This window comes from Schistocerca serialis, chromosome 5 (genome assembly GCF_023864345.2).
Source record: "Schistocerca serialis cubense isolate TAMUIC-IGC-003099 chromosome 5, iqSchSeri2.2, whole genome shotgun sequence".
In the NCBI taxonomy this organism is placed as follows: domain Eukaryota; kingdom Metazoa; phylum Arthropoda; class Insecta; order Orthoptera; family Acrididae; genus Schistocerca; species Schistocerca serialis.
Window position 1 is genome coordinate 78,199,455 of NC_064642.1, and position 19,442 is coordinate 78,218,896.

A 19,442-nucleotide genomic window follows, 5' to 3' on the forward strand; every position below is an offset into this window, starting at 1 on the left:
AACATCAGCCATTATGTAATTTCAGGAGAAATTTATCAGAAGAATGCGCAAGTATATCAAAATACGCTGTTATTGTTTTACTTCCGCTTATCGCTACATATTTATGTGAAGCAAGATTTTATTACCATGCTGCAAAAACACAAAAATTTTCTGCTACTGTACCTGATATAAGATGATTTGTAATTTGTAAATCACGATTTGTAATTTGTAAATCACATAAGCCGTTAAAAACTTATTTCATTCTGTTGTTATGTGTTAAGGACAAAATAAAATCATTGCTAAATACATTTGTAATAAATAATAATTTTCATCTTAGTTTAAAATATGTATAATGATTTCTGTGTCATTAGTTATCATTTAAAATTAAAATAATCACTAAATGCACGTGGGCTATTTGGAAAGCAAGGAACGACCGGTCGCGAAATGGAAACCACTGTCAAAATCAGAACTGGTTATTTGCGACATATAGCTACACCTTCCAGCTACTTCTCGACTTAGAGATGTGTCGTAGCGTTGTACCAACTTTCCAATACGCCCATCATAGAAGACAGCTTCATGTGCTTTCCAACAATTGTCTAGGCGCTACAGTCGGAAACCGCGCGACCGCTACGGTCGCAGGTTCGAATCCTGCCTCGGGCATGGATGTGTGTGATGTCCTTAGGTTAGTTACATTTAAGTAGTTCGAAGTTCTAGGGGACTGATGACCTTAGAAGTTAAGTCCCATTGTGCTCAGAGCCATTTGAATCATTTGACAATTTTCTACGCTGGACTGCAGCTCTTTGTTTGTGCTAAAATTTTGTCTTTACAGCCAGCGTTTCATTTTAGCAGAGTTAAAACTCGGAGGGAACCAGATCAGGACTGTATGGTGGGCAGTCAAATACTTCTCATAGAAAACGCTGCAGGAGCGTCTTCATTGCCCCTGCAGTGTGCTGCCGAGAACTCTTCAAGAAGGAAATGCATGCCAGTTACGTTATGTGGGATTGCATAAAATCAGGCGAAATATGTCGGAAGACACCCATACCTCGTTTGAGACAGTATCTTCTAGGCATCTTTGTGCGCTCAGAACTAAGAAGAATGACGTGATGTTATGTATAGTATTACTGGAGACCCTGCCCAACAAACCTGTGGAAAGCTCCTGCGGATTTTCACTGTAGTTTCCATTTCGGGACCGATCGTTCATTGCTTTCCGAATAGCCACCATAATACTATTTGCTCATTTTTTAAAATTGTTGTTATTTTAGAAGCCTCCAAAACAAGCAAGGTGCTCTACCAGAGTACCAGGATTCTCGAAGTGTTCTGTCAAAGGAAAATTTTGGGAAGCCCCGATTTAGTACACTACATGCTAATTTGATGTTTGTTGCACACGCCTCTCATGGTGGTGCAATTCTGATGGCGAGTGACATAGTCACGGCACATGTCATGTAGCCGGTAGTCATAATACACTGAGATGACAAAAGCCATGGGATGCCTCGTAATATCGTTTCGGATCTCCTTTTGCCCAGCATTTTGCAGCAGCTCAATGTGCTTTGGACTCAACAAGTCGTAGGAGGTCCGCTGCCGAAACATTGAGCTACGCTGCCTCTATAGCCGTACATAAGTACGAAAGCACTGGCAGTGCAGGGTTCTGTGCACGAACTGACCTCTCGATTATGACTCATAAATGTTCGATGCGATGCCGGAATGGCGATCTGTGTAGTGAGGTCATTCACTCGATATGTCCAGATCGTTCTTCAAACCAATAGCGAACAGTTGAGGCACAGTGACTTGCCGCACTGTTATCCATAAAAATTCTATAGTGATTTGTTTACATGACGTCATGAATGGCTGCAAATGGCCGCCAAGTAGCTGAATATAACAATTTTTAGTCAATGATCGGTTCGGAGGGACCGGAGGACCCAGTCCATTCCATGGGAACACAGCCTACACCATTATGGAGTCACTAACATCTCGCACAGTGTGTTGTTGAGGACTTGAGTCCATGGCTTCGTGGGGTCTAGAACATCAGCTCTTAAAACTGAAATCGCGGCTTATCTGAGCAGGCCACGTTTTTCCACTCGTCTAGGGTCCAGTTGGTATGGCCATGAGCCTAGGAGAGGCGCTATAGGTGATGTGCTGTTGGCAAAGACACATAGTGTCAGTATTCAGCTGTCACAGTCCATTAACGACAAATTTCGCCATATGCCTCGATTGATCTCTACGGTTAGTTCATGAAGTGTTGCGTGTTTGTTAGCAGTGACATTGAAAAGTATTTAAACCAACAAACTCTGGGAGATTGTAGGAGACATCAAAACAAATATTTTTTCCTAATGTTATTTTTTCCTGTGAGGAGTATTTAAACCAGAAGAGGAAGATTTCTCTGGCGGCAAATTAATTAAACCAACAAACACTTTTCCATTTTTTTTATGATCAAGAGACAACACATTAACACAACCCAATTTCAATTACAGTAGATTTTCAAAAATGCCTCCATTGACACATAAACAAAGGTTACGCCATCGGGTCATGTTCTGTCTGACACATGCAAAAACCCCAGGAATATCCTGAATTGTTCTTGATGTTGCTACTATCCGGGCAACCAGATCTTCTTCTGATGCAACAGGAGTTGCGTAAACAAGGTTGCACATCTCTCCCCACACACAAAAGTCCAGAGGGGCCATATCTGGGGATCGAGCAGGCCATGGTACTGGACCACCTCTGCCAATCCACATTTCTGTGAACTCTTGGTCCAGGAATCGACACACACGACGACTGAAATATGCCGGTGTCCCGTCATGTTGGAAGCACATGCGTTGTCTTGTAGGGAGTGGGACGTCTTCCAGCAATTCTGGCAATGCCCCGGCGAGAAAATTGTAATAGTGCCTGCCATTTAATGGCCTAGATAGCAGACACGGCCTAAGTAAACACCGACCCACACATTAACGAAGAACCGCACTTGATGAGCGTTAGTAACTGTGGCATGTGGGTTATCCACACTCCAAACATGTGAATTGTGCATGTTGAAGACTCCATCATGCCCGAACATTGCTTCATCGGTAAACAACACAGAGGATGGAAATGTAGGATGCATTTCACACTGTTCCAGGTACCACTGCGAAAACTGTGCTCTGGGTGGATAATCAACTGGTTCCAGGTTGTGGACATGCTGTAAGTAAAATGGACGTAACAACTGCTCTCGGACTGTTCTTACATTAGTATGATTCGTCCCCATGTTTCGTGCAATTGCACAAGTGCTGATTGAAGGATCCTGCTCCACATGCAGCGTTCTTACCGAACGATGGCGTCCCTGTCCAGGTAATCTGCTAAAAGACCCAGTCTCATACAGACATTGGTACACAGCAGCAAAGGTCGTATGTTGCGGGATACGGTGATTAGGCTATTGTTGTTGATAAACCCACTGTGCAACTCATCCGTTGTGGTGCGCTACATAGTACGGACCAACCATATCAGTGTACTCACTCCAGGTGTATCGCTCCAGTAGTAAACAGAGACAATGCATTACTACACTGGTGGACAGGAGTTGCCTACAACTGAAGAGCTTAATACGTCCTCTAACAACTGAAGATCATAATACGGCCTCTACCAACTGAAGAGCATAACACGGCCTCTACCGGCTTAAATAATCCTCATAGTAATCCTCTTTCAAATTCTGAAGGTGGCAGGGGTAAAATACAGGGAGCGAAAGGCTATTTACAAATTGTACAGAAACCAGATGGCAATTATAAGAGTCGGGGGGCATGAAGGGGCAGCAGTGGTTGGGAAGGGAGTGAGACAGGGTTGTAGCCTCTCCCCGATGTTGTTCAATCTGTATATTGAGCAAGCAGTGAAGGAAACAAAAGATAAACTCGGGAGTAGGGGTTAAAATCCATGGAGAAGAAATAAAAAGTTTGAGGTTTGCCGATGACATTGTAATTCTGTCAGAAAAAGCAAAGGACTTGGAAGAGCAGTTGAACAGAATGGATAGTGTCTTGAAAGGAGGATATAAGATGAACATAAAAAAAGCAAAACGAGGATAATGGAATGTAGTCGAATTAAGTCGGGTGATGCTGAGGGAATTAGATTAGGAAATGAGACACTTAAAGTTGTAAAGGAGTTTTGCTATTTGGGGAGCAAAATAACTGATGACGGTCGAAGTAGAAAGGACATAAAATGTAGACTGGCAATGGCAAGGAAATCGTTTCTGAAGAAGAGAAATTTGTTAACATCGAGTATGGATTTAAGTGTCAGGAAGTCGTTTCTGAAAGTATTTGTATGGAGTGTAGCCATGTATGGAAGTGAAACATGGGCGATAAATAGTTTGGACAAGAAGAGAATAGAAGCTTTCGAAATGTGGTGCTACAGAAGAATGCTGAAGATTAGATGGGTAGATTACATAACTAATGAGGAGGTATTGAATAGGATTGGGGAGAAGAGGAGTTTGTGGCACAACTTGACTAGAAGAAGGGACCGGTTGGTAGGACATGTTCTGAGGCATCAAGGGATCACAAATATAGCATTGGAGGGCAGTTTGGAGGGTAAAAATCGTAGAGGGAGACCAAGAGATGAATACACTAAGCAGATTCAGAAGGATGTACGTTGCAGTAGTTACTTGGAGATGAAGAAGCTTGCACAGGATAGACAACAACAACAACAGTAAAAAATTACATTAGGGAAAAATATTTGTTTTGATGTCCGCTACAACCTCCTAGAGTTTGTCGGTTTAAATACTTTTCACCCTGTATAAGCAAACGCAGCTGCTCCCGGTCGTTAAGTGAAGGTCGTTGGCGACTTCGCTATCCATGGTGAGACGTAATTTTCGTCACACTCTTGAGCCCGTGGATCTCGGAATATTAAATTCCCAAACACTTTCCAAAACGGAATGTGCCATGCGTCTAATTCCAACTACCATTCCATGCTCAAAGTTTGTTAATACTCTTGGTGCGGCCCTATCATGTTGGACTCATTTTCACATGAATCACTAGGGTAGAAACGGCAGCTCCGCCAGTGAATGACCCTTTCACACCTTGTGTACGCGACACTATGGACATCTGTATGTGCGCATATCGCTACCTGATGACTGTGACATCTGTGTAAATAGTGTATTTTGTTTCGCTCACAGCAGGAGCCCCTCAGACGTCACACAACACATGTTTATTTGATTGCAGTGCCTCCGCCGAACCCTGAACTGGTGCTGAAGAACGGACAGCGTATCGTTCCCAGGTCCGTGTGGAGCAGTGGCGTGCCGCCCAATTTCAGGATCCCTCTGCACCATCCGATACCGTATGTGGTCGTCGGACACACGGCGGGCACGGCCTGCAGAGGCGAAGAGGAGTGTTTCGTCCTCCTGCGCGCATACCGCGACGAGCACTACGCCAAGTGGGGGCAGCCCGACATCTCGTACAACTTCCTCATAGACGTGGAGGGCAACATCTACGAGGGCCGCGGCTGGGGCGCCACCAACAACTACGACAGGGAGTGGGTGCTGCGCTGCAACCTGGCCGTCACCTTCATGGGCAACTTCGTGCACCACAATGCGACGGAGGCGATGGCGCGCTCGCTGCAGCTGCTGCTGGAGCTGGGCGTGTCTCTGGGCAAGCTGGACAGCGAGTACCGGCTGCTGGCGCACAGTCAGGTGGCCAGCACTCTCAGCCCGGGGACCAACGTTCTCAAGCTCATCGCGTCCTGGCCGCACCGCTGCTTGAAGCTCTGCAGCGCCGGCATGCAGTGCATCCGAGCAAACTCGACGGAAGTGAGCACGACAGCATTGAGCACCGTCGAAAGTGGAGAAAGCTGAACTGCAGCAAGCGATTGTGCGCTGGAAATAGTTCTGTGGTACCAGACCCATTCCTCGAATTCTGTGTGCCGGACTTTTTCTGGTGTTGTAAGTGAACCTCTAAGAACGGACTGATTGGTGAACCTCACATTCGACATATAATTTGACTAATACCTTGATTTATTCAGCATAGTCGCAGTACACCCAGTGAAAACAGTTCATAACCTGGCCACGCCGAGTCAAGAGTCACTGCATCCCAAAACTGAACAAGGTAATCTCACCAAAACGTCCAGAGAGCCAAAGCCAAGACGTTACACTCAGTACTGAAGCCCTCCACTGTAGTAACAGGGTACGCATCCAATCCACAGGTTGTTGTTATTGTGGTCTTCAGTCCTGAGACTGGTTTGATGCAGCTCTCCATGCCAATCTATCCTGTGCAAGCTACTTCATCTCCCAGTACCTACAGCGACCTACATCCTTCTGAATCTGCTTAGTGTATTCATCTCTTGGTCACTCTCTACGATTTTTACCCTCCACGCTGCCCTCCAGTGCTAAATTTGTGATCCCTTGATACCTCAGAACATGTCCTACCAACTGGTCCCTTCTTCTCGTCAAGTTGTGCCACAAACTCCTCTTCTCCCCAATTCTATTCAATACCTCCTCATTAGTTATGTGATCTACTCATCTAATCTTCAGCATTCTTCTGTAGCACCACATTTCGAAAGCTGCTATTCTCTTCTTGTCCAAGCTATTTACCGTCCATGTTTCACTTCCATACATGGCTACACTCCATACAAATACTTTCACAGGTATCGGCAAGTTTGCACGATCACTGCAGGCGTTGTCACTATCAGCTTGATGATCTGAAGTGATGTAACGAACCCTACCTCTGCCATGCACCGTAGTTGAGGCCACCGACAGGGGTACTGGAACCGCGTCCTAACGCCTACTGCGGTATCTGTCAGTGAATGTGCTTTGTCTATGTCGTTATACGAGTCACTTTTGGGCCCTGACATACGAATCTTGAACTGCTGGGAAGTGGAGGGAAAGAGGAGAAAGTCTGAATATCGAACGAGAAGATGTCGTTCGAACATGATCAACAGCACAACGCACTTGCCTTGGTATTTTGCACAAATTCAGCAATATCAGAGTATAGTGTCACGTTATAAATATACTCTTCATGATTGCAAAGCTTCGAGCAAATCTTAAAGCACGAGAAACAAATTTCGTAGAAAAATGGATGTGCTCCACAACTGGTTTTTATGTTATCGTGAGGAAGAGACTTTTACTTGCATTTTCTTTTTTCAATAAATGTCTTTTTTCCATTTTTTAAAAAAGAACTATGGATTTTATTTAAATATAGGTTTTGTTGAGAAATTATGTTGGTTATGGCTCATTTTGCTTCCTAGTCTGACATACTGCGAATAAAATTTCTACTGGATGATGGCTCAGGTGAGCAGGAAATAGACTGAACTTATTTGAACAACTATTTAGGGACACATCAAAATTACATGTCCTGCAAAAAAAAAAAAAAAAAAAATTTGAGGCTATGGGCTATATTTTTGGAAACATGCCCGTGGCTCCATAGACATTTAGGAATACCTGAAGTGCACTAAGAAGAGTTATACTGTACTGAGAATGAAGCAAAAAGCTTTTTGAGCATTTCTTTACTGTGAATGGAAAGTAGACAATTGTATTCTTTTACGATAATTTATAAACAAGAAGTTAATTCGTTAACTGTAAATCTTTCGTTTCGTTGTTCTTAAAATGACAAAAGTTGGTACATTTGAAAGAAACAGTCTAAGTGGTTTTTAACAGCCTAAAATGTGAAAACTTATGTTCCTAAGCACGGAAAGTAACCTACAATGTTATTGTTTCTTTCCTTTTTCATTGTTCACCCTTGCAGCGTCGAGAAGGTTATTTTAGTATCTTAAAACCTCAGCAGCGTAAGAAAAAGCAATTTTTCAAGGTACGAAATGTTGGCTATTGAGAGCTCTTTTCGACGAAGCTAATTTTGTGCCATATTCTCACTGAAAATGGTGGCGAGGACTTCCTAGCCTTCAGGTAGCACGAGAATGTATACAATGTGTGGTTCACCATTCAGTTCCTTTGTCTAAATTTCGCACACACTGTTTCCTAGCAAAAATGGGTAGCAACACGTATGTGTGAGACAGATGCTATATTTAGTGACTCTGCATTGCTTTGTCTGTGATATTAATTGATAGTAAACTGCATAAGTTTTGAAAATAATGACACAGTGGAGAAGAGATGTGGAAAAATAAACACTCGCGAAAAGAGGTAGGCAAATTTTATTTCTTGTCTGGGAATTACGAGCTTACGTGTGGCAGTGGCACTAATGTGCATCTGATTTCAAACTGTGACTGTGTTAGAGCATCAATAGTGTGAAAGTTCGTCGCTGTGGTGTGTATTGTGCATGAGCAAGTAGCGTAGGACAATCAGAACTGGGCTAAGAAGAAGGAGCCGTCTCTCAGCAGCTTCTTCTCTTTCGTTCATACTATACTCCTGTCTCACCTTTGATGTAATTCTTGTGTGATCTCTGTAGCGTGCAAAAACGTTCGAAAAGTGTGAACAGTGTGGTTTGAAAGTTGCATCACATTCCAGTCATTAAAATTTTCTCCAGTTAATAATCATTCATAAATATGGGCGTTTATTAAACAACTTCTGTAAGATTATATTTCTCAGATGTTTGTAAAAAACCGAAAACTGCAAATGGACAGGGACTCCTTTCCCATTGGAATCCTCCATTGTACTTATAATCAAGGAAGAAGTTCAAAAAGAGTGTCGAACTGTAATGAATTACTTGAACTAAACAACGGTATTCAGTGCTTTCTGTGACTGAAATTTATTCGAAATAAACAAATCAATAAAACCAAAGTTTATAATTGCATAGCCAGATGCAGTGTTTCTTTATCCTACGGCAAGTATAGTGTTCAAATATGTACATGACATATCTCTGACTGCCACCGCTCAAGTTATTTCCCCACGTTGAAGTTCATTACATATTAACTAATCATCCAAAATTATGTTAATAGATTAATCAATTTTTAAGAAATGTCTGAGTGTTAGGCACAATAAATTAAAATAACTTGTGCTTCTGCGTTACATGACATGAAAAAGTACAGCACACACATTTGATTTTATATGTGGTATAAAATAATTGATCACTGCTGGGCAGTCAAGTAAGTCTGCTGGTAACTATATTTTCCTCGAAGAATTAATGCGGTTTCACAAACCTTTTTCACTGATTAGTACGTAAGTCCCTATCTGGAATTCGTTACATCTTATGTACCTTATGTTTTTGGATCCTTATCACAATAGCAAAATTGCTTTACCTACCATAATAAAACGTTTCACAAACAGCTGACGAAATTTCAGAATCGTAGATAGCGGTCTAGTTGTCACTTCTCTGTGTCAATACTTCACATGAGTTACCTAACTAGTTTTTGAAATGTGCAGTAAATATTTTCTGCTTCAGATAGTGTCCACGTGAAATCAGAAACATTACAGATAAAATATAATAGTTATTCTCAGTTTTAATCGAGAGACAAGATACTGCTATTATTTCGATAGGACGATCTTAAAATCATTCGTTTTATGAAGTAAGATCGAAAACGGGAGTCTTCATCATCATAATCTTCGCAAAATCCGGCATACTTAGTGAAAAAGTCTGTTGTTTAATATTTACTCGTCAAAGTCAACAAGACACGGGGGTTATTTGCGATTAACTGATCATGTCATTCAAAAATTAACCATACCACTTCCAAGTACTATTACAACTAAATTTCTGAATCAAGTTTCAGTACTAATGGTTGGATACTGCGGAAATCTTCATCTATACCTAACCATTATTTTAGATTTACTTTCTTTTAAGGAGAGCTGCAATTCTAACCACGCCTTTCTACATCTTCATACAATCAGCTGCGACACCTCAAACCACCCATCTTCTGTAGACAATCACCGAGAAATATGTTAATACTGCTGAAACACTCTGATAAAGTTTTTTAGCAGATTTACTAAGGTGAGTTTCATGTATACAATTCAACATCGGTCTGAAATACAGTACAATTTATTACTATACAGTGGCATGAAAAACTATTTATAATTAGACCTGTAACGGTTGGTTTACTATGAATTTTAAAAGCGTGATTTTGACTCAACGTTTTTATTCTAAGATCAAGAAAATTGATACCTTCAGCTGTCTCAAGTGCAACGGTGAATTTGATGTGGTGGCGTATTACTCATGGTATTTGGAAATGATTCTAATTCATTTGCTTTATTATTGAACATGACGATTGTGCCCTCAACATACATTTGCTAATAAATCAGTTTAGCTTTTAAAAGGGTATTGGCACTGAAAAATTTGTTTTTCAGATGGATAATGTAAATATCAGATAAACGGACTGCCACAATGCTTTCCATTTTTTAAATCGTCTGACTGTATACACATTTTTCTTGTTGAATAAGATATAGTTTTGCAGTATAATCGATTCTTATATTTCTAAGAGTAAACGTAAGTCTATCTGGATAAGTTATTCGTTTCTTGGTAAATTGCACCTAATTACACTCCTGGAAATGGAAAAAAGAACACATTGACACCGGTGTGTCAGACCCACCATACTTGCTCCGGACACTGCGAGAGGGCTGTACAAGCAATGATCACACGCACGGCACAGCGGACACACCGGGAACCGCGGTGTTGGCCGTCGAATGGCGCTAGCTGCGCAGCATTTGTGCACCGCCGCCGTCAGTGTCAGCCAGTTTGCCGTGGCATACGGAGCTCCATCGCAGTCTTTAACACTGGTAGCATGCCGCGACAGCGTGGACGTGAACCGTATGTGCAGTTGACGGACTTTGAGCGAGGGCGTATAGTGGGCATGCGGGAGGCCGGGTGGACGTACCGCCGAATTGCTCAACACGTGGGGCGTGAGGTCTCCACAGTACATCGATGTTGTCGCCAGTGGTCGGCGGAAGGTGCACGTGCCCGTCGACCTGGGACCGGACCGCAGCGACGCACGGATGCACGCCTAGACCGTAGGATCCTACGCAGTGCCGTAGGGGACCGCACCGCCACTTCCCAGCAAATTAGGGACACTGTTGCTCCTGGGGTATCGGCGAGGACCATTCGCAACCGTCTCCATGAAGCTGGGCTACGGTCCCGCACACCGTTAGGCCGTCTTCCGCTCACGCCCCAACATCGTGCAGCCCGCCTCCAGTGGTGTCGCGACAGGCATGAATGGAGGGACGAATGGAGACGTGTCGTCTTCAGCGATGAGAGTCGCTTCTGCCTTGGTGCCAATGATAGTCGTATGCGTGTTTGGCGCTGTGCAGGTGAGCGCCACAATCAGGACTGCATACGACCGAGGCACACAGGGCCAACACCCGGCATCATGGTGTGGGGAGCGATCTCCTACACTGGCCGTACACCACTGGTGATCGTCGAGGGGCCACTGAATAGTGCACGGTACATCCAAACCGTCATCGAACCCATCGTTCTACCATTCCTAGACCGGCAAGGGAACTTGCTGTTCCAACAGGACAATGCACGTCCGCATGTATCCCGTGCCACCCAACGTGCTCTAGAAGGTGTAAGTCAACTACCCTGGCCAGCAAGATCTCCGGATCTGTCCCCCATTGAGCATGTTTGGGACTGGATGAAGCGTCGTCTCACGCGGTCTGCACGTCCAGCACGAACGCTGGTCCAACTGAGTCGCCAGGTGGAAATGGCATGGCAAGCCGTTCCACAGGACTACATCCAGCATCTCTACGATCGTCTCCATGGGAGAATAGCAGTCTGCATTGCTGCGAAAGGTGGATATACACTGTACTAGTGCCGACAATGTGCATGCTCTGTTGCCTGTGTCTATGTGCCTGTGGTTCTGTCAGTGTGATCATGTGATGTATCTGACCAGGAATGTGTCAATAAAGTTTCCCCTTCCTGGGACAATGAATTCACGGTGTTCTTATTTCAATTTCCAGGAGTGTATTTCCATAGACCATAAATTTGTGTACAGGTTTACACTGCTTAAGGATGGAAATCGGACATTGTCTGGTTTGTGCACGTTAGTGCTGTCGTTAATATCCTCCCGGGGATTTCTGATAGATAAGTTGTTTCCATAGGTGTAAAATTTCTGAGAAATGTTTAAGCTACTTACAGAAGTAATATCCAGCATTGTTCCTTGAATTAGCAGTGGGATGTGTTGGACACTAAGGTTTATGAATTTTTGGCTGAAATCTTAGTTTAGGTGTTAAGGGTTTCGTGATTTGCTATCTTGGCCATCAGCATCTGGTAAATGGTGGCTGGAACTCTTAATTTATTTCCTAAACTGAGCTTGATATTTAGATGTGAGTTCAGTGTCCAGACCTTATATATTAGTTTCCAGAAAGAGCAGTAAGAGTTTAGTGCTGTAATCTTCTTCATTCATGACTAATGCAGTGGTACATTCATCTGCCTTTACAAGGTCTTTACTACCTGTAAGTTTTTTTATTTACGCCAACGGGCATTTTTAATCAGTTTTCCCAGAGTTATTTGTTGATTATAGATTTATTGATTTTTTTTTCTTTTTTGCTACTGAGCTCATCACAGTATTTTACTCACTTTGGCTTAGGTTAGCTGTGGCACTAGCAACTTTCTTTATTTTCTTGTCATTGGGTTTAGGTGCAGTGTTATGTTTGAGAACTTTATTCAGTAAATAAAGTTCTCCGTTTTGAAAGAAAATGATGGTTGAGTTTATTAATATATCGTAGAATTCAAGACTTGAAGTGTTGAGGGTTTCATTAGAACAATGTAGTAATTCTGACGTAGATGAACTTTCTTTTCATGTCTTGTGTAGATGATTAGCTGTTGTTCGCTTATCTGTCTATTGATGTTCCATAAGGTTTGAAGAAGTGTGTAGGACACATCTAATTATTGAGTTCAAGATGCAGTTTAGAATGTCTTTTTGCTTGCGGAGGTAATTGGTTTCAGTTCTGAACCGCATTATTTCGCACTTGGTAATCTATGGACATTTACTCTGGCTTTTAACGTTAACTTTGATGTAGATACTGATTACATTAAAACTATTGTGGCCATGTCAAAGATTTTAGCTTAAATTATCTTCATATATCTTCTCTCTGCAGTTTTTAGTGTAGTGGTAGAATGCCTGGCTAGACAACTTGAATCTTATTTTATTCATGCTGGATGTTATGAACTCTTTGCCATTGATGGTTGTTGGGCAATAACACAACCAGTGATAAATATCTTTAAATTGCTTTATTGTTAAGGTAAAAGTATTTTGCTGTTATTAACATGTTGCACTTGTCAAGTATTTTCTTTACTTAGTTTAGATCTTTGCTCAACACGAAATTAATCATATTTCTGGGTTATAAACAAAAACATCTAATGTAAAGCATATGTGTGAAACTCAGACTGACGTGTAGAATATCAGAAATTGTATTTTACGTGCCACAGTGTTTTATTTTGAATACATGTGTTATTTGTTCTTCAACAGCTTTCTCATTGTCTGGGAAAAAGATATGGACCATGGCATTCCAAAGTGCTGTCCACTGGACCGTATTTAAGCATATATAAGTGCTTCATCTCATAACTAAATAAATCCAGGCAAATTAGCCAGTTTTTATTACCAAAACAACATAAAAATAACGCTAAATATTGAAATATTGTTGTGCAGCGATTTACCCCGGGACGAATTGTCCTATTTCCGATACATAAGCCGCACCTACATCCATCCTTGTAATGTTTCTATGGCTGGTGAAGTATCATTGAAAACAAGGGCAAAGTTGTACAATCCAGTGTCATCAGTCAACTGAAATTTCGACGGCTGTGTCGTGCCCTTATACGTGTAGTAGAGCACATATTTTCAGGACAATGTGCCCATTGTTCAGGACAATGTGCCCATTGTTGTCCTGTACAAAAAACTGGTCACTTGGTCTTGGCTCCTTACGTAAACTGGTGTAATTTATGACCCTAATATAAACAATTAATATAATAATATAAACAAACTGCTTTGGTTATGGGTACACAGATAAAATTTATGACAGAATGCTCTTAGCCCGATCCCAATTACCATGATTTATGACACAAAATGGCCTTATTTATATCTGTGCAATTAAATTAACATATTTTATGACCCGAAAATTTGCCACCTCTCTCCCTCCACACTTCTTTAGGGATGTTGTGTAATGTACGAATGTCAGGTCAGGTGGAATTATCTTAACTAATATAAATTTTAACCAAAAATTATGTCAGATATTTGGCACCACAATGGATGTGCAGTAATCATTTTAGAATTTGTGTTTTGCAGTTTTCAGCAGAGTATTGTGCCCAGTGGTATTTGCAGCAAGCACTCCTACACATTGCTGCCTTGTACTGATATTTACAGTTTGGGGTCTATTTGTTACAGTTTTGGGGCATTTTTCTCTAAATATTCTGAATACCCATTTTTAATTATCATCATTTAAAGACACGGTCATATTAATACGAGACCTTAAATGTCTTAACAGTTACCAGCTTAGTACAACACATACACTTATTATTAGTATGTCGAAATCAACGTCACTATCAAGCTCTCTTAGAGGATTCTGATGGTATAAGATTATACTAGAGGTGAGTAGACCTGATTTGTGAGAGTAGCTGTTAATGGTTGCTCAAATAAGAGGAAACTGTGTGGACTCATTTCTTGGAATTCGTGTCCAGTTGGGAGAACTCACGGGAACCCACAACTGAACAATGTTTAGTATTTATAGCATCGTACAAGTGCATCCAGACGCCGAGCGGTTCTAGGCGCTACGGTCGCAGGTTCGAATCCTGCCTCGGGCATGGATGTGTGTGACGTCCTTAGGTTAGTTAGGTTTAAGTAGTTCTAAGTTATAGGGGACTGATGACCGTAGCAGTTAAGTCCCATAGTGCTCAGAGCCATTTGAACAATTTTTTTCAGTTTCTTGAGGTTTAAATAACGATAAGCCACAAAACGGCCTCTCGGAATAGCTCATGACTACTACTGAAACTGATGAAACTGAAACAAAAACATAATTGGTGTTGTCTTGGTGCTTGTCGCCCCCACATATCGCATATCACATCATGCAAGTAGGAACACGAGTGTCTCGCCGATTAGCGTCAGATCGCGCGGCCGCTATTGCAGCATGTCGAATCGCATATTGCATCGTCTCAGTGTGTACCGCACCTAATCCGTGCCACCTCAGACAACTTCAGACCGCCAACAGGTGTAACAGTTTGTTTAGCGCTGACGTTCCAGAAACCGCCAGCTCTTACGAGAAACTAGGTAGAGGACACAGATTTATGGTACTCGCCGTCTTCGGTCCGTTTCGGGCAAAAATATAGCCTGTCAAACACCTTGAGATACTCGGGAGGTGTGGGTGAGACAGTGTTGAAAACAGGAATATCCCAACAAGACACAGTAAGTGCTATTCAGACACCGTAAGCTGACCCAGGAAAGACGGCCAGACGTGAGAGACATAGCACTCCATATCTGGAACGAGCTACTGACACAATACAAAATACCTAGGCGTGTATCTAGAAAAACAGACACACTTAAAGTACACGCTTGACACAATAATCGTCTTGTGGACGCTGCAGTTCTTATTTTCGTACTTGCTAATAAAAACTGGGAAGGAATTCCTCCTTATGCAATAAACAGTTTTTTAGTTTTGTTTCAGCACTTTTTGTGTTCATTTGCTTTATTCATTTATTTCCTTTCTAGAAAGCTGTTGTTACATTTCAACCTCTTGTGTGGGCTATATAAAGGTTTGACACAGAAGTATTTACTTTTGTAAAAGAAGCAAATATTTAATGTGAATAATTTTACATTAGTTTGCAGACAGGAGAGAGTTTAGACGCGTATCACTGAGATGAGGCTGTCTATGTTTTTGGTTTACTATGTGTCTAAAGATTTCGGTTTTATTGTAAATTTGGAAATAAATTGCATATGAAAATTTGTAAATATACCTCATATGAAACTGTTGGTTGTGTATACCGGTAACTTTAAATCTACAATACAATATGCAGCTTGTCATCTGCAAACAGCAGAACGTTTGTAGGGTTCCGTGATTCAGTTGGTAACAAGTGAACTCAAATAGGATCACTTCGTTGTCCGTGTGTCTCTCTGTCTGTGCGACTGTCAACATCCGTTTTCTCAGGAACAGTTTCAAGTACCAAGTTGAAATTTATGTCTTAAACTAAGGTCTATGGTCCATTGGAGGTGTTAAAAATTTAATCTTCTAAGTCAATGCAGTAAAATAATACGGCCGTTTTTCGAAACTGGCAAACTCATTCATCAAAACCTGTAGTGTATTTTCCATTGTCCTAGAATCATGAAACATGACAAGAAGCCAGGTTTCTCACTAGAAGTAAAGGAATAAAATCCTACAATTGTTCAATTGTAATTATATGACATAAAACACATTTTTGCGATTACAAGCTTACTTTGCATTCGAAATCTGTTAGAAATCTAAGAAAATAATGTAGGAATATACATCTGGTTTACAGTAATCGGTAGAGTGATTCCCTAGGAAGCCTTATGTGTGTAATTTACAAATTTTTCGTGCTAATTAGCTGTGCTACGATAGAGTGAAGTTCTCTGTCGCTGTGAAAACGCCGCCTTTGCCATGTAGTGGATGCTCATTGTACTTACGAACAATCCCTGAAAGTCTTTACTTATTACAGGTAAAGCATCTGTAATGCTTCAGAATGAAGTAAGACTCACGATTGATGCACAGCTGCACTTCCGTTGTTTGGAAAAAGGTTCCAGCACGAAATAAAATATCCGTTGAAACATTGCACAGAACAATTCGCCATTTGCTTAACAATAATATCCCTATGGCCAACTGTATCGTTTCTTCTCTGGAGACTTCCATCAGATCTTACCGATAAACGCAAAATGGACGAGAGCGAGAGGGACGAATGAGAAATCACCTAAAAATTAAACGTAAAAGTCGAAATGAACACATTCTCGAAAGTCTTGGAATACCCTGGACTGATATATTGTCAGTATCGATATCGATAACACGGGAAAATCGTCAAGATTAGCTTGTACGGAAAGACCGGGGTGCGAGCTCTACTCGCACCTGCCCTTTTCTTTGCTCTATTTTTCGGTTTACATAGAAAAAAATTTGCAACTACAAGGAAACATGCCCGCAACGAACTTGCAAGAAATATCAGTCATACTCAGTCTCATCAGAGAAGAAAACTACTTCACATTCAAAACAAGTTTTAACTCTCAACAAGGAGGACTACCTGTGAGATCCCCAATCAGTCACCTCTCCTGACATACTCATCACTGGCACATAAAATCAAAACTTCGATAAAACTGCTAAACTGAAGCAGTACAACATAAAATGTTGCTACTGATATGTAGGCGATATAATCTGCGTAACATGAATCATGTTTTTCTATAGAAGAACTTCATGATGCCGTAGGTACTATCCACCCACAGTTCACCGTTGAAAGAGAAACAGAAGAAAAACTCAATTTCTTCGACCTCGCCATGCATAAAGGGAACAACAGACATGAATTCACTGTTTATAGGAAATGTAAAAAATCGCGAGCACAACCATTCTTAATGAGTCCAGTCACCCCATAACGAATCCAGTTTAGGTATTTACTACACGGACCGAACAGAACACCTATGAACTAACTTGAAGAATTAAACACAACAAAACCAATTCCACATGACTGTGGGTATGGTGCAACGACAATAAATAAAATAAACGACAAAGTATACAAACAGACAGCAGATGATCAGGATGCAGTACAAGTCACAACAGATCAGCAGTGAGTAAGCAACAAAATTGAGCATAGTGAGTTTAAAGACAAAGTCACACACAGGGTGGGCAGTATACTATAGAGACAAGGACTCAACATAGCATCCCGAACCAACAACGCAATACAGAACAAACTTGGAAGACATACCAGCAATCACTGACAAATGCAGCCAATCTCATGTGTATTAATTAACTTGCAACTACTGTCATTCTGTTGTCAAATACGCAGGAATTTTAGAGCCAGGCATACAGATCGTACCAGGGCACTAACATTTACTGATCACCCCATCACACACAAATATAGAAACTGGTTAAAACATTTTTAAAACTAGTAACAGAATATACCAAAAATTAGCAATAGGGAAAAATTATCACATCCAAAAACCAGTGTCTCAGGGAAAGAAAGTACCAAACCAATACACATCACTATGCAATAAAACATCCTTTGCCACGTTAGAAGAACTGTATAAGTAAATCCCCTCCAAAAACTGCACATGGTCACTCTCTAAGATCAAATTCTGTTTCCCACATCACACATTGCTCACTCTACCTGTCTGCCGATGACTCTCTCTCTCCCCCACATAAATACTCGCTAAACTTCAAAGACGTTAACAACACACTGAATAGGCGCCCCATATACCGAACAAACACACCACGAAGCAAACGAACATCACACAGGCATAACAACACGTGAAATGGTGGCAGAAACGCTGTTCTTGGCTAATACAAATAATACAAAATGCTTGTGTAGCCACAACATCTAAAAAAAAAAAATAAGCGTGTTAACAGAAACAATGGAAAAACACCAAAATGTCAAAATCCGGAAGTAGTACTCTAAATAAGCCTGCATATAGCAATTCCGAGTCGAAAATGAACAATAAATAGGAAAATAAAAAAACATTTCGTTGTTTGCAGATGACTGGCTGTAGATTCTGCTTTAGATTTAGAGCTATCGGCATACAAAAGTAATAGCTTCGTATGGGGTATGTAAACAAATGTATATATACTCTGTAAACATGGCCCCATAACGAAGTCCCGAGGTCCGATCCGCGCTCACACAGTGTATCACATGAAACTTCCTGTCACTCTCGTTCTGGGGTGTATACGCAGTTACCCTACGCTGCTGTGGATGATGACCCACAGCGCGCCAGATAACCCAAAAAAGCGCCACCGGGGTGAAACGCGTTTTTTTAACCAATAAAGAGCATTGTGCAATCTAGGATTGTTTTTAATATCTATCACAGTATAAGGATACTATGTCACCACGTCACAGAAGATTGGAATAAATGCCGGCCGGGATGGCCGAGCGGTTCTAGCGCTTCAGTCTGGAACCGGGCGATCACTACGGCCGCAGGTTCGAATCCCGCCTCGGGCATGGATGTGTGTGATGTCCTTAGGTTAGTTAGGTTTACGTAGTTCAAGGGGACTGATGACCTCAGATGTTAAGTCCCTTAGTGCTCAGAGCCGTTTGAACCGTTTTTGATTGGAATAAATGCCAAAATCTTTAGACATACAGTCTCAACTCAGTGATATACGTGTCACGTCTGTTCTGTATGCAAATTAATGTAAAACATTTGACACTGAATAATCACTCCTTTTATAAATGTAAATACATTTGTGCCAAAGGTTCATATAACACACACGGGAGGCGACAATGCAGCAAGAGTTTTTCAGAAAAAAAACACTGAAGATAACACAAAAAGTGCCGAAACATGTCTGGGTGAAAACAAAACTATAAAACTGTGCCTTGCATAAGACGGAATTCCTCTCCACGATTGACAGATTAAGCAAAAGACAAAAGCTGATATGACCTGTACAACAACGTTCCCCGCCACGAGTTCCGCCACAGTCATAAAAACATAATTTTTGTATGTAATAACGGTGGCGGAAGGTGTAG

At 41.5% G+C, this 19,442-nt stretch overlaps 1 protein-coding gene across 1 annotated transcript in view; it reads left to right on the forward strand.

Moving 5' to 3' along the window:
• Window positions 1–19,442, forward strand: part of LOC126481752 (uncharacterized) — a 226,432-nt gene that overhangs the window by 187,248 nt on the left and 19,742 nt on the right. The window contains exon 3 of the mRNA XM_050105707.1: window positions 5,142–5,768. Coding sequence (XP_049961664.1) covers window positions 5,142–5,768 — 627 coding nt within the window. The remainder of the gene's footprint in view (window positions 1–5,141; window positions 5,769–19,442) is intronic.